Source organism: Nycticebus coucang, chromosome 2 (genome assembly GCF_027406575.1).
Source record: "Nycticebus coucang isolate mNycCou1 chromosome 2, mNycCou1.pri, whole genome shotgun sequence".
Lineage (NCBI taxonomy): Eukaryota > Metazoa > Chordata > Mammalia > Primates > Lorisidae > Nycticebus > Nycticebus coucang.
Genome location: NC_069781.1, coordinates 122,141,041 through 122,164,929, shown reverse-complemented (window position 1 = coordinate 122,164,929; position 23,889 = coordinate 122,141,041). Strand labels below are relative to the sequence as shown.

General features: G+C 40.3%; 1 protein-coding gene across 10 annotated transcripts in view; it reads left to right on the top strand.

The window, feature by feature from the left end:
- Nucleotides 1–23,889, top strand: part of AKAP13 (A-kinase anchoring protein 13) — a 317,276-nt gene that overhangs the window by 141,864 nt on the left and 151,523 nt on the right. For all 10 annotated transcript variants that reach the window (XM_053581736.1, XM_053581737.1, XM_053581741.1 and 7 more), the window contains 2 exons: nt 16,292–16,490; nt 18,984–22,074. In XM_053581736.1, the coding sequence (XP_053437711.1) occupies nt 16,292–16,490; nt 18,984–22,074 (3,290 nt within the window). The remainder of the gene's footprint in view (nt 1–16,291; nt 16,491–18,983; nt 22,075–23,889) is intronic.

The window sequence follows — 23,889 nt, the reverse complement described above, 5'->3', positions numbered from 1 at the left end:
TCTTCTATGTGAAAATTATGATTAGCCTTTCTTGAAGACAGGAGGATTCTGTAAGAACTGTTTATTTAGAAAACTCTTCAAATTTATATTAAATTCCACCAAATAGTAACAGCTATTCACACATGTGAATGAGTGCACAGAACAGACCTCGCCAGGCAGGCACTAGCTGTGGGTCATGATGTTTTGCTGTAGGCAGCATCAGCCCCTTTCTTAGGGTTCCTGCCTGTAAGGTCTCAAGTCCTTTGAAGACATCTGCATGTGAACCATGTTCAGGGTGGGGCGGCAGAGTGCTCAAGCATTGAGCAAGATGTTCTGTCACACCGTGATTGCTTTTTTAGGGTCCTCTTCCTGACAAGTGGGTCCTCAGTAGCCCATCTAGTGCCAAACAAGTTCAGAGCCTTTCTTTTGCTTAGTAAGAGAAAGGATGAAACAAACGTGCAAACCGGCCCTCAAAATAATAGCCAGGACTCAGGATTTAGGTTGACCTGACATTTCTCTGTCCTGAGTCTCATTTATCAGTCTATCCATTCATCTGTCCATCTGATCATCTTTGCCAGCATGTGATCTGGGCCTTTGAGTTGTGAAGATGAGGTATCAGGACTGACTGGAAACTAGAGGAGAGGAGGGCACTAACATTGATGGAACGCTGAGTCCTTGCTTTGTGCTGTGCACAGCACCGCTCCCCTGCTCTCCCTGTGCTCTCATTCTACCCTCTCAGCAAACTCCCAGGGCACTGCTTTCCACCCATTGTGCCCCAAGAGGATCTCAGCGTGGTGCAAGAATTTTTAAAGATCATTAATTAAATTATTTTTGAAAGAAATTCAAAGCACAGTAAGTATATATTTTTTGTTTATTTTTTTAATCAACATGATTTAAGCATGCCACTGAAGTTTTAATTAAAACACTGCTCTAAGGTGTAGCTAGTGCAATTAGTATTCTCCTGCCCATGAAAAGCAGACCCGGAGAGGCTAAATAGCCTGCCCAGGGGCACATAAGTCACCTTTACTCACAAGCCTCTCTTTAGGTTGTTTTCAGACATACTGGTATAATTTTGTGAGGAGGTGTGTTTGGTAGCATTGTCAGGCTTTTAACCAAAGACCCTGTTTCAAAAAATTAAAAAAAATAATAATAATAATAAAAATGTTCTTTCTAAGGGTATCTGGCCAGTGCACACTGTGTTAATGTTTATATTAACTCTAAAAGTATTTCTCGATCCATTTGAAAACTCTTGCTTGTTTTTGTACATGACATTAAGTTTTTATGATCACTAGGTATAGCATTTTTACCCTTATATATTTTACGCTTTCACTGGCCAATAGGATTTCTTCATAAAAAGCACATAGGAGATTTGTATTTTAAATTATATGGAGAATACTTACTTTAATAGTATTTCATGGATTGATAGTGCTGCCTCACTGATGATGCTAGTAACCTCTCCTTCACTAGGTCCTTGATCGCGTAAATGTTAAATATGCGTCCAACTGTTTGGCTTTAAAAATGACACAGCTGAACCTGAGTGCATCTGTTATTTAGCATCTGTAGGCTTCAGTTTCTTCATCTGTAAAATGGGAAAAAATAATATATACTTCATAAATCTGTTAGGATTAAATGAGAACATGCTTATAAAGGTCTTATAACTGAAGCTATTCCTTATTTGGAGAGCTACGAAGGAAGATTCGTTGGAAATATTTCAGCTTTGTGTGACTATGACATCTCGCTTCACCACCATCCAATTTCTGACTTAACTGTTTTCCAGTCAACCTCCCCCCACAGTTGTAACACTCTCTTGAAACAGCTTGCTCAATCTCTCTGCTTTCTTACTGGATTTTTTCAGGTATATAGCGGTAGGTGATAATAGGGGTAGCTGCCTTATAGTTACGTTTCAAACAAGTTCCCTATGCCTTTTTTTTTTTTTTTTTAAGTCTTATATTCAGAAACTGCTATCATTTTTTGTTCACAAATCACATAAGCTTTATAGTATACTGACGTCATACTTGAGCATCTTGGGTGTCCAGACACTCCACTAACACTTTGCATTCATGTACTTTTGATCCTCACAACAAACTCAGTATCCTCTCTTCACAGATGAGGAAATTAAAGTCCAGGGAAATTTAAGTAACTAGTTCAGTATCACACAGGTAAGTCATGTTAGAATAAGGACTCAAACCAAATCTACCTTTCCAGCTGATGTTCTAACCTTTACCTTTTAAAACTCTATTTTTAATTATTTAAAAGCATAAATACAGAACAAAGTACTGGTATGTAGTAGTTGCTCAAATGATACTCTTTCTTTCCTTTTCTTTGCACTTATGCTAATTATTAAGGGAGAGCAGCACTTCTGTGTCCATCCTCCCAAAAAGGGGAGAGGAAAACTGAATTTTAGCACCTAAATGTGTAGTGGATCTGTGCATACACAAATATCTGACCATAACTAGCCTAGCACCCTGCAGATAGCTGGGATCCCAATTTATTCTGAGATGGAACAGCTAGGTACCCCACGCCCCTTCTGGCATTTAGCTTTTTGCTCCATTTTGGTAGAGTTGTGGTTAATTTTGTAGAACTCATTGGGGTTTGGCACTGTTATGACAGTGTGGTTTCACGGGCGATATTGCAACAGGCCTGAAAGAAGGAACTTAATGCTGCAGTTCCTTGTCACAAGTAGCCTCAGAACAAAACACGCCTTTTGGGAGGGCCGATCTAGCTGCTTTTCTCTACTTTTAAAGCTGTAGTATGAAGCTGTAACTGAAGTAGGATGGGCTTGCGATACTCGTGGTGCTTGGGCAGCCCTGTGTGAGTACCAACTTCAGACCGATGCTTTGTCCATCTTCATTGTTGACTCACGTTTTCTGTTAAAATTTAACAGTATGCATCTTTGAATTTTCCCTGAATGACTAGTGGTAAGACTAGACAAGTGTTTTTCTCTTTAGTAAATTTGACCAGGTTTTACATGTGTGTTGGCATTAAGCTCGAATTTTTGAGTTGGCAAGGTGAGAAGGCAGAGGTTGATTGGTGTTGATTGTTGCATTGCAGCTAGAATGCTAGGTGATTAGTTGGAAATTCATTTTGGGCTTACTGAATTTCGTACCACATAAACCATGAGGTTTTGGACTAGTGAAGGAATAGCCTCTAATTTGTGCACTTTGCAGTTGAAAACTTGCTGTGGATCCTATAGAATTTATGATAAGGGGAAAACCTAATATTCCTGACTAACTTCTAATACATTATGTCAAACATATGGTTTGTATAATTTGTTGTTTGAAAGTGTTTTCAGGTGTAGGTATTGTTATGTTAAATAGTGGAAAGAGGCACATAAATTTCAGAATTAGGTCTGGGTATAGATTCTGCCAGTGGCAACTGTCACTCAATGGGACAGAGACTATTCTGTGACTGCTTACTTAACTTTGTGCCTTTTATCATTCTAACCTTAGGCCTGCCTTCCTCTTTATCCTTTGCCATACACACACACACACACACACACACACACACACACACGACTCAGTTTCCGCCTGTGGAAAACAATATCTGCCTCAAAATTGTTATAAGAATTGAAAGTAGGTGATATTAAACCAGTAACATTTATGATGGTCATCACACATTATGTACTGTGCATAATTGTGTGTGCTGTCTCTTTATCTGACTGGCAGTGCAGTGGGTTTGTTTACACTATCGTCACCAAAGACACAGGAGTAGACACAGGAGTGGTGTCACAAACCGTGATGTTACAACAGCTGTAGCATCACTGGGCAATAGGAATTTTTCAGCTCTGTTACAGTAAGATGGAGCCATGGTCATCTGTGCAGAATTGTTGACTGACACATGGTTAACTGGTGCATGACTGTAGTTAATATTGTTAGCTTCCTCCTTTTTTTTTTATTTTTGCCTTCCTCTTTCTAATACCTCTTCACTCCTCTAAGGTTAAACTCCTGGTTCTTACCAGGACTCACAAAGCTCTGAGGATCTGAACCCAGTACAGCTTTCAGATGTCATTTCATGACATTCTCCTCATTCCCATTGCCTTCTTTGCGGTGTCCCTAGCCACACTGGATTACTACCTCAGGATCTTTGCACATGCCATGCCCCACTCCATCTGCATGCTGGTTCTTTCTCCTCATTCCCATGGCCTTCTCTGCAGTGTCCCCAGCCACACTGGATTACTACCTCAGGATCCGTGCAAGTGCTGTGCCCCACTCCCTCTGCACACTGGCTCTTTCATACCATCCAGGTCAGTTGTATCACCCCAACAGAGAGCTGTTCCTGAATACCTACTGAAGAAGCCTCTGTTTCTACCCCTAACACATTTTCTACCATAAACTCCTATTTTATTTACTTAAAAAAAAAAAAAAAATCTTTATTTTAAACCCAGTCTCTGCCTATTCCATAAGATTGGATTTGCACGTTAGACTTAATACAGAGTAAGTAAAATCCTCTATACACATAATGCTGTAAATATCATCTAGGATCTTTGTATATGCATTTCCTTTTAGAGCAGCGGTTCTCAACCTGTGGATTTAGACCCACAGGAACTACATTAAAGGGTCGTGGCATTAGGAAGGTTGAGAACCACTGTTTTAGAGAATATCTGCTTTTGAAAATACCTGAATAGTAAGAGGTATTCAGACTATCTCTTAGTGTTATTTTACTTTTACTTTTTTTTTTTTGAGACAGAGCCTCAGAGTCTGGGTAGAGTGCCGTGGCATCACAGCTCACAGCAACCTCCAACTCCTGGGCTCAAGTGATTCTCCTGCCTCCGCTTCCCAAGTAGCTGGGACTCTTAGTGTCATTTTAAAGTGAAGTCTGCAGAAACATTTGCTTTTGGCTTTTCTTCCTGTGCATTAATAAAAATAATTTTTTATACTAAAATTGCTTTGAAATAAGTAGATTGTGTGGGATGAATTTAAAAATTTATATTTTATCCTCCATTCAGCCATTAGTTCTGTCATTCGTTGGTTGGTTTGCCCAAACTTCATCTATATGCAGAACGTTGGCCTTGTCACTTGGAAGATTAAATAAGATGTTTGTGATAAAGTGTTCTGAGAAACTAGATGCCACTTTACAATTATATTCTTATTTATTGCTGTGATTTGTTCCCAATATTTCAGAATTGATTCAGAAAAATTATGTTAGGAAATTATAGAAGTTCTTTGTGACATGACTGTTAAAGTTAATACTTGGATGCTTTTGATTTTAATAATAAGACTTAAAAGACTGAACTTTCTTTTGTATTTATTTTGCTTTTTATTTATGTTTGTACCTCTTTAAAACTCTCAGCCTTGAAATGTCAAAACTTTGCACCTACTTATGATGAAAATAACTCAGTTTGGGCACAATAATCTCTAAACCAAGATGGTACCTCCTCCCACTTTTCTTGCCTTGCACACTCCTTGGCAGCATGCCCTCTGCGGGTACACTGCTGGCAGTGGGCTATCCTGCTGTGGGCACAGGGGAAAAGACTGAACTTTTAAAATACTCTTGAATGTTATCCAATTAGTTCTCAGCATTACTCAGACCTGTGTGAAGTGTAGGCAAAGGAGAAAATGAAACCATATGCTACAAATGTGCTGTGCTGTTCTGTCTCCCGCCAGTACCCTAGCTCCCCAAGATGTAGATAATAAGTTTGTTTTTATAATTCATTTGTAGAATCTTTGTTTCTGTGATGAATTGGAAAGTAAAATTAAAAGGTCTGATCCTTCATAATGAATTGAGAAGTTCTCCTCTGACCCCGCACCCCCAATCTACTCACTGTATGGAGCAATGTTTCATGTTTCTGCAAAAGCAACAAATCAGCAGAGAGACATGAAGAATGCCACATCCCGTTTGTGAAAAAGACTGTCTCTTTGTGATGACCCATTTTATCTAACTGCTTTTAAATAGGGTTGATTCATTTTAATTATAGCTTAGGAAAAGTGTTGAATCAGGTCAGTGGGCTCTGTAGAAGTACACAAGGCCTTTGGAAGCTTACTGGACATGTTCTTTTCTTGGCAGCAATCTGACACATAGTCCAGTGAACGTTGGGCCTCAAGATAGAGGTGTCCTGCCCAGTCTAATGAGCAGAAATTTCTTTCTCTTTTTCCTGAATTAGAAAAGCTAGTTTTCACAGAGATAACTTAGTGGTGATTAAAGTTACTGGTTTTAGTAAGTCTGCTTACAAATCACTTATCTGTAGAATCCTCACAGTTGGGAGCTTGTTTATCATCTGATTTTAATGTTCACCATTACCTTGGAGTATGGATTCATAATTAGTTCTTAATCTTTCTATCATATTAAGTTTCAAATGATTTTCAGTAATGGGACTGGAAGAAATGGATGTGCAGTTCTTTATCCTGATCACATTATTTAAATTGGTAAACATACAGGGTTTCTATTTGATTTTGTCTTGCTTTTGTGCCATGAGAAAGCTAGAAACTTGACATTTTAAAGATGATTGTGTGCACATCCTCCTCTCTCCTCCTTTCCTTTTCTCTTTCCTTCTCCCCTTCCTCCCCTCTTTCTTCAGGGTCTTTCTTCCTGATCTGTTTTCTGTCAACAAGTCCTGACAGATCAACTTAGCTTGTATACAAATATAAATCCGAGTTAACATTTAAATAGAACTCTGTATTTTAACCATGTATAATCACTTAGATGACCTAAGTCATCTGGGGAGTGAGGATTGAAAAAGCGAAAGTGCATTACTGAGCAAGCAGAAAGATCGGTTAGTCTGGGATTGTTTCTTAAGTAAGGATCTATTTGAAGTGACTGGTGTTGGTCTGAGGATGAACGGAGTCTAAGCTCAGTCTCTGTGCCATGGTTTCTTTCTTTTGTGTTCCTTTTAAGTAGCGCTCTGTGACATCTGTCTCTGTCCTCTGACTTAGGCCAGCAAGAGGGAGGATTATTTACTAAGAATTAAATTACACATGATATTCATAATGCTACCACCATGCAGGATATTTTATTAGCAAATATTACCTTTCCTTTATATAGCGTTTCAAAAGCAGTTGCAGCTGATATTCCATTCTGTAGTTTGATATTTACATTTTACCGTATTCTTATCTATTTCTATGGTCTTAGTAATTATTTTTGAGGCCTTGTATTTTATCATGAGTATTTAAGCCATTCAACTGAAGTTGAGTGTTAATTTTTAAATATTAAAACTCATGAGTGGTGGAGTGAGCCTCATATTTTACTTACTGATTTTTGCTTCTATTAAATTATTTCCTTGGGATAAATTTCAAGAAATGGTATAATTAGGTAAAGGGATATTATATCTGCAAGTTAGTATTCATTGCATTGTTGCCCAGCTTTAACTTTGCTTTTCTTTTTTTTTTTTTTTTTTTTTTTTTTTTGTAGAGACAGAGTCTCACTGTACCGCCCTCGGGTAGAGTGCCGTGGCGTCACACAGCTCACAGCAACCTCTAACTCTTGGGCTTACGCGATTCTCTTGCCTCAGCCTCCCGAGCAGCTGGGACTACAGGCGCCCGCCACAACGCCCGGCTATTTTTTTTGTGCAGTTTGGCCGGGGCCGGGTTTGAACCCGCCACCCTCGGCATATGGGGCCGGCGCCCTACTCACTGAGCCACAGGCGCCGCCCCCTAACTTTGCTTTTCTAAGTCAACTGACACCTGTAGGTCTCTTTAATGGGATATTTTACAACCTTGGTTGTCCATGTGGGATTCTAATTACACATTAGAATCTTCTGGGGCATCTTAAAAAATAGAGATTTTGATTTAATTGGTGTAAGGTGTGTTCTGAATGTCAAGGTTTTTAAAAGTTCTCTAGGCCAAAAAAAAAAGGGGGGGGGGAATAAGTTCCCTAGGCAATTTCAAAGTGCAGTTAAGGTTAAGATGTTGGTGTAGTGAGAAAATTGGGCCTAACTCTATATAATATTTGAAACTTAATTTCTAAGAGTTGTTGAATCAGGTTGGTAGCTGGAACCATGGGCTGCTAACTATACTCCATATCTATAATGCAGGTCACTGGCTTAAATCTGACTCATTAAGAAATCAGCTAAGTACCTTGATCACATCAATAAATATTTAGATGTTAATCTGGCATAAAATTGATTTAACTTTAATTTTTACTTTAATTCATCCTGTGAATGGTGGTATATTATTGATGCATATATAACTAAGATAATGGCAGTATTCTGAAAATTACTTTCTCTGGATCTTGAAAGCAGTGCAGAAGGTGGAACCCAGCTTTTGTTCTTTGAGAAGCATGGTATTCCACAAGTCATGGAAGCATTGAGTAAGGGAGCTGAAGGAGCCTCAATATAAAAAACAAGAGTGACAGTGACCATGGAAACTGTGGACTACTAACTATGCCCTAATATCCATAAAGCACAGTGATCTAGAACTTGCATACTAATCACCCGAAGTGTTTATTAAAAAAATATTTTAATTTGCCTGCATTCTTTGGTACAAATAGGAGAGGTAGGTTTGTGGGGTGGTTTAGAAGGTTGGCCTAAATACTGGCTTTATTACTTAGTAGCTATTAGGCAAGTTATTAAATTTCTCACAGCTTTAGTTTCCTCATCTGTAAAGTGGGGTAACAATAGTCGTCTTCACAGGATAATTGAGAATAAATGAGGCGATGTATACAAAATGCGTAGCTCAATACCTGATACACAGTTAAGTAATAAATATTAGCAGTAAAAGGAAGTGGTTATGGTATATACTCTCACCTGTTGAGCAAGGAAATAGAAACTGATATTTAATGAGTATTTACCAGTAAGATAGGTATATATAAAGAATATCTCTATTCATGTGTTTTCAGTCCTTCAAACAAATCTGTAAGAAAACTGATACTATTTTAACCTTTCTTTAAACAGTTGAAAAAACTCTGGCTGATAGACACTAACTGATTTCTTAGATTGGACCGTGGTATAAATGAGATTCTACTCAGACCTCAATACCGATGCCTTTTCCATACCACCTTGTGAATTTTGTCTCTAGGAAAGCCTTCGTTCAACATAATTAGATAAATTTGGAATGAATTAGTGTGGTGAACATTTTTCTCCCTTAGGAGAAGATAGGTGCTGGTTGGTGTCAGTTTTGTGAACAACATGGTGAGCATGTGGGCCTGAGGTTTTTTTCAGCCTGTCAGGGCTGATATTGTCCTTCATTTGAGTAAAATGTGCTCATTTGAAAACTGCTAGGCAATGAGAATTTGGGCTAGGCAGTTTGCCCTGTATTTTATCAGAGTCTCGTCAACCCTCATCATTCTGTTGACTAATTCTGCAGATGATGGACTTTGGAATTTTTTTATCAGAGAATGTTTGTGTGTTGAAAAATGTTCTACTTGCAGTGGACATTCTTTTGACTCATAAATTTTTCCCTTAAAGGCCTCTTTGCTCCATGCTACCTTTAAATGACCCTAAATGCTTCCTGCTGTGGGCACCACTTTACAGGGAAGTGTTCCTGTAAAGACCAGCCCTTTCCAGTTAAAGTAATGAGCATTATATAATGGGGAGGGCACAGGTCTTGGGACCCAGCCACCCTGGATTCCAGTCTATTACTTATTAGCAGTGTGCTAAATAAGGAGGAACTGATGTTTATTGACTGTCTACTGTGTGCCAGGCATTATTATTAAATTTGTTTACTCTCCTCTTTCATTGTGACTTTTTAAAGGAACTGTTACCTTTTTATGGATCAAGCAAGATACATGTTCAGAGGGATTAAGTATCTGTCCCAAGTTCTCACTTCACATGTAAGTGGTGAAGTTTGCTTTTGAACCAGTGTTTATCAACCTTCTAATTTATGTGGTATACCTTGAGCAATTAGGTCAACATTTATGACTCCTGGATTTTCTCATCTTTGGAACAAGAATATCACTACTTCGGAGGATTGATGCAAGATTAAATTTAATAGTGTACTTAACTTTCAGGGTACTTGTGTCTTAGTTGAATTCAAATAATATTAGTTTCATGGAAGAATGAAAGAATTGTCACCGCTGCCTTTTTTAAGTTGATGTTTATTATTTAACTTTTTATTTTGAAAAGTTTTGAACTCAGAGAAAAATACAAGAAATATACAGTGAACTCCTGTATACTCTTTATCTAAATTCATCAGTTGTTAACATTTTGTTACATTGTCTGTAGGTATAGATGCACACATAGGTATCATCTCCCATTGTTCCTAAATATTTCAGCATATATTTCCCAAGAGCAAGGATGGGTTTCTTACATAACAATGCATTTATCAAAATTTGTGGTTTAACATAGATAATGTAAATGATCTAATTATGTAGTTTATATTCACTCTTCGCTATCTGCTTGGTAATATTCTTTTAAGTGATATCCTCCCGAGGCTTGGGAATTAAAAATGTATTCTTTTAGGCAGTTATTTTACTTTTGATCTTGATTACATACTGGACTTAGTTGTACCTTTTTAAGTCTCCTTTACCATTTGTACCTTTTTTTTTTGCAGTTTCTGGCTGGAGCTGGGTTTGAACTTATCACCTCCATCATATGGTCCCGGTGCCCTACTCCGATGAGCCACAGGCGCCACCCCCACTTGTACCTTTTAAGACATTTCTGCTTACTATTGCCTGTCCTAGAATTACCTCCTTAGGTTATCTACCCCTTTATAGAGAGAAATGATCTCAAACCATTTTAAGCATTGTAGGGTAAAGAATATTTCTACTCTTCTGCTCTGGATTGATATCCTAAGAGAGCTATTTGAGTACCTACAATATGTCAAGAGAATGTACCGTGTAGTGGGGACCCACAGGTGGGAAGGTAACATGGTCTTTGTTCTCAGTAGAGCTTCACAGATAAGTAAGGATACCTTAATGGTGCAGTACAGCAAATCTTGCTGCCTCTGAAGAAAGAGACTCCTCTTGTAGTTGTGCCAAAAACTAGAATTTTTGGATCCCAATTCCTGGATCCCAAGAAGGTTTGAAAACAATATAGATTGCCTTACCATAAGAAGATTGAAAATTTCAAAGCAATCATGATTTCAACCTTTTATATCTTGAAGTCTGTTTTGGGATTTGGTTGCGTGGGACAGTCTAAGATTTGTTTCAGTGGTAAAGAAAAAAATGCACTGCATAATTGCCGCAATTGGTGGTAAAATCTCCTTTCCTTTTTTCAGAGTGGTAGTTTCCTTGCTGGGATTTTTAAAAATTGGAAGGTGGTAGAGATCTCTATAAACCTTCCCTGCAGTGTTGACATTCCCTCATCTACAGGTTTCCCTTTCACTCCTTTTTCTTTTTTTTTTTTTTTTTTTTAAGCCTCTTAGACTGTGGTGCCTCTTAATTGACCAACTGAGAACAACCAGAATTTCTAGTGCCTTTGTAGGGGTGCTTTTCTGTCTTGCCAGACTTGATTTGGTTACATAAAATCTTTGTGCACATTTTCCAAGGTAAATTTCAGACATATTCCTCTTCATGGCAGAAATAGAAGGCGAGAGACCGCATAATTACTAACTGTAGACATAGGAAGGGCTTCTAACAAAAAGAACGCTGAGTACTCTTCAAATCCATTTTTCTTGACGAGGAAATTGACTTTAAAATGGTAAATGTGGTAGTTGTACATAAAGAAATTTGTACGTTGGGAATTAACAGCATTTACGTGCCGGGAGGGTTCTTGTGGGATGGGGGGGCGAGCGGATAGGATGGATGGGCCCATCACCATAGGAACTGTATTTCTGCAGATGATTTTATCTGAAAACATTTATCTAGTTAAAAGTTTGAAAACTAGTCTCTTTTTTTTTTTTTTTTGGTGAAAGTATACCAAGCTGCTGTGGTTCCTTGCAGCTCCATCTAAACTAGCCTTTGAGCTGCTTTCTTTACAGTCCTGTACAGTCCTTCTTTACAATGGCGTGCCTCGGGAACTCAGGTGAACGTTAGCTCTAAGTTAAACAGCACGCTTGAAAGCAGGTGATTTTGGAACCATAGGTTAGTTTGAACTGTTTGTACTATCACAACCTGTGCTTCAGACAGTTGGCTGTATTTATTCTGTGTTATCTTTTTTGGGATGTATATCTTTCCAACTGTGAAATCAGATAACATTTTGATTGGTATTGGTATAACGCTGTGTCATAATTTAAGTTGCACCTTTTTTTTTTTTTTTAAACTTTTTAGTGGTTATAAAATAATGCTGCTTTTCTAGTTAGTATCATCCTAATTTTGATGACATTGCACTGCTTTAAAACAGTTATTTCTGTGGCTCAGTGAGTAGGACGCTGACCCCATATACCGAGGGTGATGGGTTCGAACAGCCCCGGCCAAACTGCAACAAAAAATAGCTGGGTGTTTTGGCAGGTGCCTGTGGTCCCAGCTACTAGGGAAGCTGAGGCAAGAGAATCGCCTAAGCCCTAGAGCTGGAGGTTGCTGTGAGCTGTGATGTCACAGCACTCTACCTAGGGTGACAAAGTGAGACTCTGTCTCTAAAAAAAACAATTATTTCTGGTAAAGGGTGGACGAGTTTGCTTAAATGTCCCCTTAAAGAGGCCTTCCTTGACCTACTATGTTTAAAATTGCTTCAGGGGCGCCCGTAGCTCAGTCGGCAGGGTGATGGCCACATACACCGAGGTTAGCAGGTTCAAACCTGGCCACGGCCAGCTAAAAACAACAGTGCAACAACAACAACAAAATAGCCGGGCGTTGTGGCAAGTACCTGTAGTCCCAGCTATTTGGGAGGCTGAGGCAAGAGAATTGCTTAAGCCCAAGAGTCTGAGGTTGCTGTGATCTGTGACACCGGGGTACTCTACCCATGGTGACTGCTGGAGACTCTGTTTAAAAAAAAAAAATAAATAAAAACAACCTTCATTCCTGCTTTGTTTTGATAGCACTTGCTGCTTCTAAGTGTTTTACTTGTTTATATTGATGGCTGTTGTCTTCATTGCTCAGTAGGACAAGGATTTTGGCATCACCAACACCTGGCAGATAAATACTTGCTGAATGAATGGATGACTCATGGGGGTTACCCAGACCTGTAGGTGAAATGGGTTAGTAGCAACAGATATTCATGGAATCCTGTGGAAAAATAGTAATTGCGGTGACTGGTCTTTAGTGTCTAGAGGGCCTAGGAAGCAATAAAATCCACCTGGGGGTAATTGTGACAACAAAAGCACATTCTTATGGGAGGAGAGCGTGGGAGAGGTAGAAGGTAAATAGGTTGTGGTTAAAGAAGGGAATTTCCCAAGGTTTAGATATTAAAAATAATGGAACAGTCTGAGAATTAATGGTGGCAAGGTTGGTGGAACCCTTCATTTTGCTGGGAATGGACTGTATCTCTTTTAATTGCTCCTGGCTTGGCCTGTAGCCCCTCTTAAGCTTGCTGTATTTAGCTAACACCAAATGGCTGTATATAAATCGGGTTTTATTTTCAGAGGTCTTTTGTTGTTGTTGGAATATGGCTGTATGTGGTGACCCGAGGAAGCAGATAGCATGTTAGGGAGGATGTCAGCCTCACTTGAAAGCCCAATTTGCAGAGAAGCTCTTGGCCCCTCATGTGATACAGCTGACTACTTCAGTCATTCCGTTCAACTTTTAAGTGACCATCTTACACGTGCCTTTCTATTTGAGGTCATTTTACTCAGTAGAGCAGCTTGGTAGCACATTTAGTATAGTATGTGCTACTCTTATTTTCAGCCATTTTGGGGGAACCGTTCTTGAGTATGGAAATTGCAGAATGACTTTTTCTGAGTAGCACTGTTATCACCTAATACATGATTTTCTATTTTTCACTGTAATATATTTTTACCTCTAAAATTCTAATTATTCTCAGGTGTACTATTTTATTTTTTAAGACAGAGGCTTGCTCTGTTGCCCCAGGCTAGAGTGCCTTGGCATCAGCCTAGCTCACGGCAACCTTAAATTCCTGTGTTCAAGTGATCCTTCTGCCTCAGCCTCCCGAGTAGCTGAGACTCTAGGTGCCTGCCACACACCTGGCTAATTTTTCTCTTTTTAGTGGAGACAGGGTCTTGCTTTTGCTCAGACTGGTCTTGAACTCCTGAACTCCCAGAATTCTCCTGCCGTGGCCTCCTTGAGTGTTAGGATTGCAGGCTGAGCCACCACACCGGGCCATGCTGGTGTATTGTTAATGACAGACAGGTATGATTTAGTAGGAAAAAAAACTCTGGAGAGACAGTTGAAGTAATCTTTGCATTGTTAGTGGATAGATAGCATGTCTGTTACTTATTTGTTTTAATTAAGAAATTCTTCTTAATTTCAAAACCTGATAATCTCAAATAAAACCTCCCTCCTCCTTCCTTCCTCCTAGAATCTCAGGGGTACTTTACCACTCAGTTGTTTGCTTAGGTGGAATTATAATAAATACGATCTACAGGATTCAAAGATGTTAATGTTGTAAGGACAGTACAAATAAAGAATATCCCAGATAAGGAGGAAAGAGTTGATGGAAAGCACAATCTATTATTGTACTTGATCTTTGAGCTTCTAGGCGTATAATCACATGGTGTTTGAAGGTTGTTTTCACTGTGTTTAATGCTTTCAGAGGAAATAGGATTTTCTGATAGAAGTAGAAAATGGAAGATGAGTGATTATGAAGGCAAAGCTTATTAAGAATTATTTTGAAATGAATGAAAGAATAGGAAGAAAATTTCAGTGTGTAACTTCTCCATGCCAGATAACATAGACATAGTTTTTCACGTGCCTTCTCTCTAATTCTCAAAACATTGCTTAGACTGTAATATCTCTGTGTGCAGACACTGGAAATAAGGCCCAGAAAAGTTAAGAAATTTATCTTAACATCACACAGCTAGGAAATAAAGTTCTTAGAGTTGAAACTTTGAACTCTGTGCATAGATATACCATACGTCAAACTCATAAGAAAAGATAGCCACACCAAGGATGAGGGCTTCAGCAGTTTGTATTTGTGTTGAACACAGAAGAGGCTGCTTAGCGCTGACATGAGTGCCCGGTACAGTGATAGAGGAATATGAGACTGCAGTATACCATTGTGTGCCTCATCCCTGCTCATCTTATGCACAAATGCTCCTTCATTTGGTGTGGAAAGCACAGCGTAGAGTGTCTTCTGCAGTGTTTTTCAGCCTTTTTTATCTCATGGCATACTTGAGCGTATAGTTAAACTTCCATGGCATACTTAAATTATGTTGATTTAAAAAAGAACATACTTAACGGTGCTTTGAACGTCTTCCAAAAATAATTTAATTAATCTTAAAAAAATTTCATGGTACACCAGTTGAAAATCATTGTACTATACTGTATTGCAGCAAGCATCATGGTCATGGGTGTACCTTCTAGGAGCAAGGGTAGACTTGGAGGTGTTGTGGCCTTTAGTGAAGAAATCCACTTTCTTTGTTCAAAACAATTGGCTTGTAATAGTGGAAAGTTCATTAGTGAGAGAAACACACAAAGAGCACACATTTTGAGGCCTGTTCCAGAAATGCTTTGTTATATATCTGTACCTTTGTTGGCTTTATCTGTATATGAAATGTGTTTATTATAATCTGAGTTGAGCAAAATTGTTCATTTTGTAATCTAAAAAAATAGGATTTGATAATTATATTGACAAATGTTAAGTAATATGACATTGTAGTAGCCTTTCTCTGTAAAGTTGACTTTAAGAATTTTGAGGGTGTTTCTTCTACCCATTGGTATAGGACTCATGATACACTTTTGAGGGTTGGGGTGACAGGCCCTTCTGTGATTATCTTAAGGTTTAACTTATTTTAAGAGCAATTCTTTTTTTTTTTTTTTTTTTTTTTTTTGAGACAGAGTCTCACTATGTCACCCTCGGTAGAGTGCTGTGGCATCACAGCTCACAGTAACCTGAAACTCTTGGGCTTAAGCGATTCTCTTGCCTCAGCCTCCCAAGTAGCTGGGACTACAGGCGCCTGCTACAACACCCAGCTGTTTTTTTGGTTGCAGTTGTTGTTGTTTAGCAGGCCCGGGCTGGGCTCGAACCCGCCAGCCTCGGTGTACATGGCAGCGCCTTATTCACTGAGCTATGGGCGCTGAACTTTTAAGAGCAATTCTTAAGAAGACTTGCTTCTATTAAACCAGCTAAAACCATCTTCCTTATGCTGCTTTGTTATTCGGTGGTTAGCACAATATTTACTACCTTAAAAATCTCAGGCTTTTCTTTATCTTGGTCAGAAGAACATCCTTAAGAAGGGACCATGCAGTTTTCATTGAATCCATCTGAGATCACTTGTGAGAATGGAGTGGTTACTTATATGCCTGGATCATTGGGGAGGTATATATAGCAGTTTTTTTGCTGCAGAACCTCGAAGAGCCGTCAAGTTAGAAATATTACAAAGACATGGAAGGTTAAACCTATGCTTGGGAGGTAAAATATATATGTTAACCAGCGATTGCTTGCTTGCAGAGAGAATGCTGGAGAACCAGACTCCTGGAGTAGTTTATCCTACGAAATACCTTACGGAGACTGTTCAGTGAGGCATCATCGAGAGTTGGACATCTATACATTAACCTCTGAGTCTGAATCACATCATGAACCCCCATTTCCTGGAGACAGTTGCACTGGACATATTTTTAAACTTATGAACATCCAACAGCAACTAATGGTAAGGAAAGAAACCTCCATGTTTAAGTGTGTTTCCCCCCACCCCCTCTGCAAATGAACCTTGATATAATTAATTAGAGCATGAAAATGCTCTCCCCAAAGACTGAAACCTGAAACACTGAAGTCAGTGTTAGTGGTATTGGATGTTACCACTTACCTAGCATTAGAGTTGTAGCAATAGAGAGATGGAGGGATTTTTTTCATTGGTTTTTGTTAGGCTTTTGAAATAATGAAAGATCATCATATACATACATTACAGATACAGAAATATACAGCAACTAGAACTAGATTTCCCTGGCGTAAAAGGAGATTTGTCTGTGTTTAGTTTAACTTTATAAAATGAAATGAGCAAAACCGTTTATGAGCTTACTGCAAAAGAACAAGAACTAAATTTACCCAGAAATAAAGCCCTTTTACAACGATTTTAGTGAGTGATGATAGTGTTACTATATTTAAATTGATAGTTGTTTGGTAAAAAGATCACTGAAAAAAAAATAAAGATTTTATAATCTACTCAAGTCTTCAAGATAAAGTTGTTGCCAGACATAAAAACATTACAGACTCCCTGGTAGTATTTATTATGGATAATATAAACGTCATATGGGTACATCTCTCTTGGCCATAACATCTGAATGGCTAAGTTTAGATAATTTTTCCACCCAGTTTATTTCAAAGCTGATTTGATTTGGAAACAGCTTGATGATAATTTCATTTCCAGTCATCTAGGGTCCGCTCAATACCAGAGGCTTCTTTGGGAGCAGGCATTATTTTTGACCAGTAGTTCAAGAGACTTCATAGTAAGGTGGAATGATGCTCTCTCTGCCTTTTAAGGATCATGTCTGTTCCATAGCAAGTGACTTTTATTTTCCAATGAACAGTCTGCCAGGAAATCAGATTTTTACCTTATATCTCATTTTAGTAGGTAAAAGATAGTCCAATTGACAATACCAGTTTATAGGTATGAAAGCCACCTACAAGGTGTGGGAATGGCTGGCAGGAAAACATGAGGAATGGAAACTGGGGTAGCACACACATTTTATGAGCGTCTCAGTTCTTCAGAGCACACCTTGTTCCTCCAGATCCGTTCTTTGTTAAATTTAAGGACCTACTATCGTAATTTTTAGGAGATTGTCATTCTTGTAGCAGGAATGGTAACACGCTAATTTTGAATATTGCTGAGCATAGCACAGAAGGTTTGTTAGTAAAAGTTCATTTTGCTTTTGCTCATACTTTTTAGTAAAAGGACTTTAGCGAACAGCACATTGTTAGCACATGTGCAGATTTTTATAATAGACTTGAGTAAGTAGATAGAGCAGTCTAGTGATGGAGTCCTGGAGGTGCTCCATCTGTTCCCCAGGTGAGTGAATAAGAGAATGGATGGCAGATACACATGAGGTCATTGTGGTAGATTAGAGGATGGGTGGGGAGCAAACCAGATGTTCTAAAAATGGTTTTTGTGTGTTGTGAAAATAGTATTGGAAGAACTCTCAATCTTGACATGCAGATAAATCCACTAAAGAGCACCTGTGATTTTCTGTTTTTCCCAAGCCTTGTCTGTACATGGCATTTTTGCATAAATATCTTAGATTAACTATGGGTTTTATTTTTTTCAGCACTGTGTTTTAAATATTTTTTCTGAATGCAGTATGGCCTTCATAGTTAATTCTTACATAATAGCATATTATTTCTTCTACCAGTTTGAACCATAATTATCTTAACCATTGCCTTGTTTTATCTACTTAGATTTTAAAAAATACTTTACGGTTGCAAAAACTAGTTTTGAGATGACCTATAACATCCATATACCTTCTGACAGTAATCAAAAGTAAGATGGTGTTAGTGTTACTGTGTATGTGTTCTCATCCATTTCATCTTTAGTATTGGACAGCAGAGGTTAAAGACTGTCTATCAAACAGTTAAAGAATGTCTATCATGCGCTACTGTTCCTGAAATTATGAGCCCAAAATTATGTTACGTGGGATGGAGCGTATTTGGAGGATTAAAGAATACTGTGTAACTCCTTAGTAAGCATAGAGCACAGGAACGTCTTTCTGCACCTTGTGATTGAAAAGAATTTATCAAACTGTTTAGGATTGGTTTTTACTTGTAAATGTGAGGCAGGCTAGAAGTAGGCTCTGCCCCTCTAAAGAACCTATAGAAGTATCTTTCTCCCAGCTGCTCGTTTAAAGATATCTATCCACTGGGCTCTTTAAAATTAAGATTTTTGAGACTCCATTTTTATCTTAATAAAATAAGTTCGAAATGTAGAAAGTAGTCATTTTATGTATTCTAAGTCATTCGTAACATCCTGGTAGATATGCAAATGCAGGAAAAGAAACTAATATCAGGAATAATAGAAAATTTATTTGTATGTTTTTTAGATCAGCTTACGATGTGACCTTAGAAGGGCCAGAATGGCACTGAGTTGCTTATAGGTATCAGTGACATCTTTTCCTGTGGATGGTTTTTTAAATTATCTTTCATTTCTTCCTAGAAAACAAACCTTAAGCAGACGGACACTCTTACGCCCTTAATGATGACAGCACAGGACCCTTCCAGTCCATTCCGTGCCCCAGAGACAGATGGTCAGTCCCTTCTCTGTGCATCCGAGCCCACAGGCACCCAGCAGGTGTCTTCTGAACAGACCAAGAGCTCACCTTGCTGCCGAAGGAGTCCTGGTGGGCAAATCGACGGTTCCTGTGACTTATCAAACGTGACTGAGGATGAGAATGAAGGCTTTTCCTGTAGAAGGAAAAATGAAGATGCGGAAAGAGAAGGGGGAGTGGTGGAGCCAGCACCTACTGAGGACTCTGGAGCTGTATTGGATAGAGCTAGCTGTCTCCAGAGCTTGCCTGACTGTGGAACAAAAAGCTTAGAAGGCCTTTCGTCTCATGGAAATGGAAATGAAGAAACTGGAACAAAGTCTTCTAGAATGGCCACATACCAGGAGTCTCCGAGCAGTGCAGACAGTGTACCAGAGGGACATGTGGTCATGAAGCCAGGCACAGCCCAGTGTTCCTTGGGAGGTAAACTGGCAGGCAATTCAGCAACAAATGCCAGCACCCCAGAGACTGCGGGGGAAATGGAACATGGTCTCATGAACCCAGATGCCAGTGTCCAGAAGAAAGTGCTTCAAGTAAGGGGAAGTACGAAGGAGAGATTAGAGAATACTGACATCAGCACAGCTGGAGCCTTGGATGTACAAGGCACAAATAAGCCCATGGATAAAGCCATTGTGTCAAACTGTATCTCTGCTGCAGGTTCCCCGTGTGGTAACAAACCTGCTGAGTCTTTACTCACATTTAATAATAGAGAGACCACCATTGAAAAAACAGAAACTGAAACTTCAGGAAGTTATGAAGAGAGTGCTGGTGCTCCAGTAGATCAGAGCCTTGTGGTCATTCCAGCCACTGAAAAAGACATGATTTTAGAAGGCTCAGAACCCAGCACTCCCTTAGAAATATGCCAGGTAGTGTCAGCCTCAGCTTTAACCTTTTCTGAGCTAGGAAAAGATGTAATTCCAGGCCAGAAACCAGAAACGAATTCATCTCATGCTCAAAGCCAAAAGAGTGAGTCACCTGTTTGTTCTACAACTGGAGATGGTAAACTTTGTGTTGACTCCGCATGTCAACAGAACACAGTGACTTCTAGTGGTGAGGTAGTTGCAAAGCAGTGCGGTAACACAGCCAGCCAGCCAGAAAGCACCACAACAGGGCAGGCCAGCACACTAGAGCTCCCCACTGCCGTCTGCTGCGAGGACCCACAGGCCAAAATGGCCACTTCTGACCCTGTAAGAGATGCCCAGGAAGGTGTGGATTTTTGTTCTCTTGAAGTTTTGGATAAAGAGGGCCAAGGAAAAGATCTGAAACGAGATAACCCTTTCACAAATACAATTGAGGGAGTTCCATGTCTATATCCAGTTGTCCCTAAAACTGAGAGAAAACCAGTGCCAGACCAGGCGCTGATCTCAGACGGCACTTTCTCTCTGGCAAACACTCTAGGCAGTGAATCAGTAACCAAAGATGATGTAATTTCTTTTGTCCCCTCCCAGAAAGAAAAGGGAACAGCAACTCCTGAACTGCATACGGCTACAGATTGTAGAAATGGCTCAGACGGAGATTCCCGTGGTCCCTGTGAGCAGCCACTAGAAGACAAAGCAGCAGGCCCGGCTGCTTCAGAGCCTGAGCCCAGCATGGGGAATGCCAGCCCCACAGGACGTGCCGGAGAGCATGGGGGTCCCAGCGCCTCAGCGACCTCTGACATTCTAAATGTCGAGGCAGGTACTGACTTGTCCCAACTAAGTGTGGGCAAGGACACTTTGGCCTCTGATACGGTTTTGACCGAAGAAGGAAAATATCTAGTGGCTCCGGAAAACTTGGCAGCTCAGGGAAAATACAACAGAGATAAACTAGTGACTTATTCCTCCATTAAGGAAGATACTCTTTCTTCAGAGTTGCAAGAGCAGCTGAGAACACCTCCTAGACAAGAGACACCGGGATTCCTTGAAAAACCTAATTTGGCTGCCTGTGCCAGGGATAACGCACTTCACAGTCACTCACTGAATACACCCTCTTCCTGTCTGAAGGCAGAAATTAAACCTCACAAGGAAGTGGCTCCACGAGTCGCACTGCTGACTAAAGGTGGGGCTGCACAGAGCCTGGTACAACCTGGAGCAAGTCTGGCCGTGGACTCGAGGCAGGAAGCTTTGGGCGCAGAGCAGAGCAGCTCACCTCTGTTGCCACATGGGTCTGAGACTCTTTACTGCCATCGACCTTGTGCTCTGGATGTTGGAGTGAAGAGCGGTCAGTGTCAGGGAGCAGCCACCTGCGAGGTGAGGGGAAATGTGATGGTGGATGTTGCTGTATCTCAGCAAGGCACTGAGGGGCCCAAAGGAAAGGATGTGTCACACAGTGCCCAAGAGAAGAGTATGATCCTGGGGTTGCCAGGAGCTTTGCCAGGCAAAGGTGAGACTGACCTACAGCAAGCTGCAAGCTCAGAGATGGTACCTCTTAACTGGGAAAAAGGGAAGCTGGAAGGAGCAGATGACAGCTGTGCCAAAGGTGACTCCAAGGAAAAACAAACGGATGGCAAAGCACATCCTGTCCTACTGCAGCCTGTTGCCAGGGAGCTCCCCACGGGCACGGGGCTCTCAACTCGTGATGATGAGGCCCCCACTGGTGTGAGTGAAGTCACAAGAGCCACGGCCCCAGACAGAGGAGGGAGACCTCCTTCACCACCTTGGATGGTTTCTGCACAAGCTGCACATCTGTCTGAGGGAGAAGACTTAATAGAGGCAGCTGCCAGCCGCATCGTGGACGCCGTCATCGAACAGGTTAAGGCCTTGGGAGCACTGCTCACTGTGGGGGAAATCAGGCACCCATCACTGTCCGGTCCTGAGTCGGGCCCTCTGACTGAACAGCTGGAGAATGCTCTCACAGAGAAAGTGAATACATTTTTGCCTGAAGAGACCTTGCCAGTAGGCAGTGTTTGTGAAGAATCCTCGCGGGACCTTGCAGGATGTTTTCCTGGAAGGGAGGAGCCAGAGAAGATTATTCTGCCTATCCCAGGGCCTGATCAGGCAACAGGTAAGCAAAGCAGAATACAAAACTAGTAGTTCAAGAATTGGATTCCCTTGAGTCTCTGTAATGTGCTGGCAAAAAGATAGGCACAAGACATCTTTATTTCGATGTCCTACACTCATTGGGTAGATCCCCAAGTTAATAGTCAACCACCATCAGGAGAGCGTGTCATCTCAGGGGTGGACAGGTTTCAGACTCTGTAAACTCATGGCTTGATTGCTTAAGCCTATAAATAGTCCTTGTCACTCTGGGGCTGTTGCAACTTTCCAAACCTGGAAGTCGGTGACTAGGTGATAGGTGCTGTAAAGTAATGAATTTAGTAGATGTCTTTATTCACATGGCTTACTTCTTTTCTCTAATATCATAGTAAACAGTGCTGAAAAGATGTGTTTTATTTACAATCCTGAGAATCCTTTCTTCCCCCATCATCCTAGTCTATATTCTGAACAAATTGAGAGTCAGAATGGTTTCATCAACAGCTATGAGTATTCTTAAAAGCTGATTGCCTGAAATCCAAAATGGTGATATTAGGTCATTGGTTTGAGGGGGGAAGGAGGACTCCCTCCTTTCCTGCCTGAAGAGCAGACTCTCGGTTCCATTGCCTGTTGCTTTTGGGCAGCAGTCTGGGAATTCAGGACTCTGCACAGCACGGGGGATCAGATGCAGGATTTCCGCCCAAGCCCAGTCTGCTGAGCTGCTGTCACAAAGCAGACCTTGCGTCTGCTTATCTTGGTGAAGCAGCTGCAGCGAGCAGATTGCTCACACAGCAGCCCGTTCCATCTGTGGGTAACCATGGCCAGGGACAGCAAAGAGAAAACCACTATTGCTCAGTGGAAATAAAACATTTGAATAACACTTGTTGGGGGCTGAGGCTGAAGCTCGAGCTGGACACAGTATTGACTCCTGAAGTCTTTAAAGGTCAGTTCGATGCACACTTTTGTACCACTACCCGTTGCCAGCTGTCTTCATGCTTACACCTAGACTTCTCTAGGTAAGAGGTAACTTCTTTTTTGTCTTTACTGTTTGATAAATTGTTCTTGCTGTTCTTAATTTTTGAGAATCCCTTTATGTATAGTATGTGTTAAGAGTGTAGGGGTATAGAGAGAAATGAACAAACAAAAGTTGTTACCGATGGACAGCAATTTAAATACAGTGGTAGTTTTCCCTGGTGAAGGGCGTTCAGTCATTTCTAATCTTTCTTTTTCCCAGTTGAGGGATTTAAAGAACTTGACTGAGATGTAATTTTTGGGGACTTCAGCTTTTTAGTTTTATTAAGACAGGTAATTTTTGGTGACTTCAGGTTTTTAGTTTTATTAATGTTTTGGATTTTTGTTTGATATTTGTTGGCTTCTCTCAGAATTTCAATGAGAAAGTCTTTAATTTTTAAAATAAAGCACATCAACAAGTCTATTTTGGGGGCCCTGGCAGGTTGGCATTTTGGAAGAACGGGAGTGGCTGTAAGCTGATGCCTGGTTATGTTCTTTTCATTTGGGTGCTGCGTCCTTGGCCACACAGGCTGGAATTATTCCTCCTCCTGGCTCAGCGGTTGGAATTTAATTCAAGCAAGTGTAAACTATGGTATTCTATAGTACTTTATGAGACAAGGTTAAAACCAGGGAGAATTTTAGGCTTTGATTTTTATCAGTACATAAATATGGCATAGATGCTGAGAAGTGATGGCCAATATGTTAACATATTAAGAAGGAAGAAAGGATGAAGTTTTCAACAGTGCATGTGAGTTTGGGGGTTGCTTAATTTTGTGTAGGCGAGTTGCTTGTTCCTGTTACCAGGACTGAGAATAGCCCTGGCCTTCACGATCTC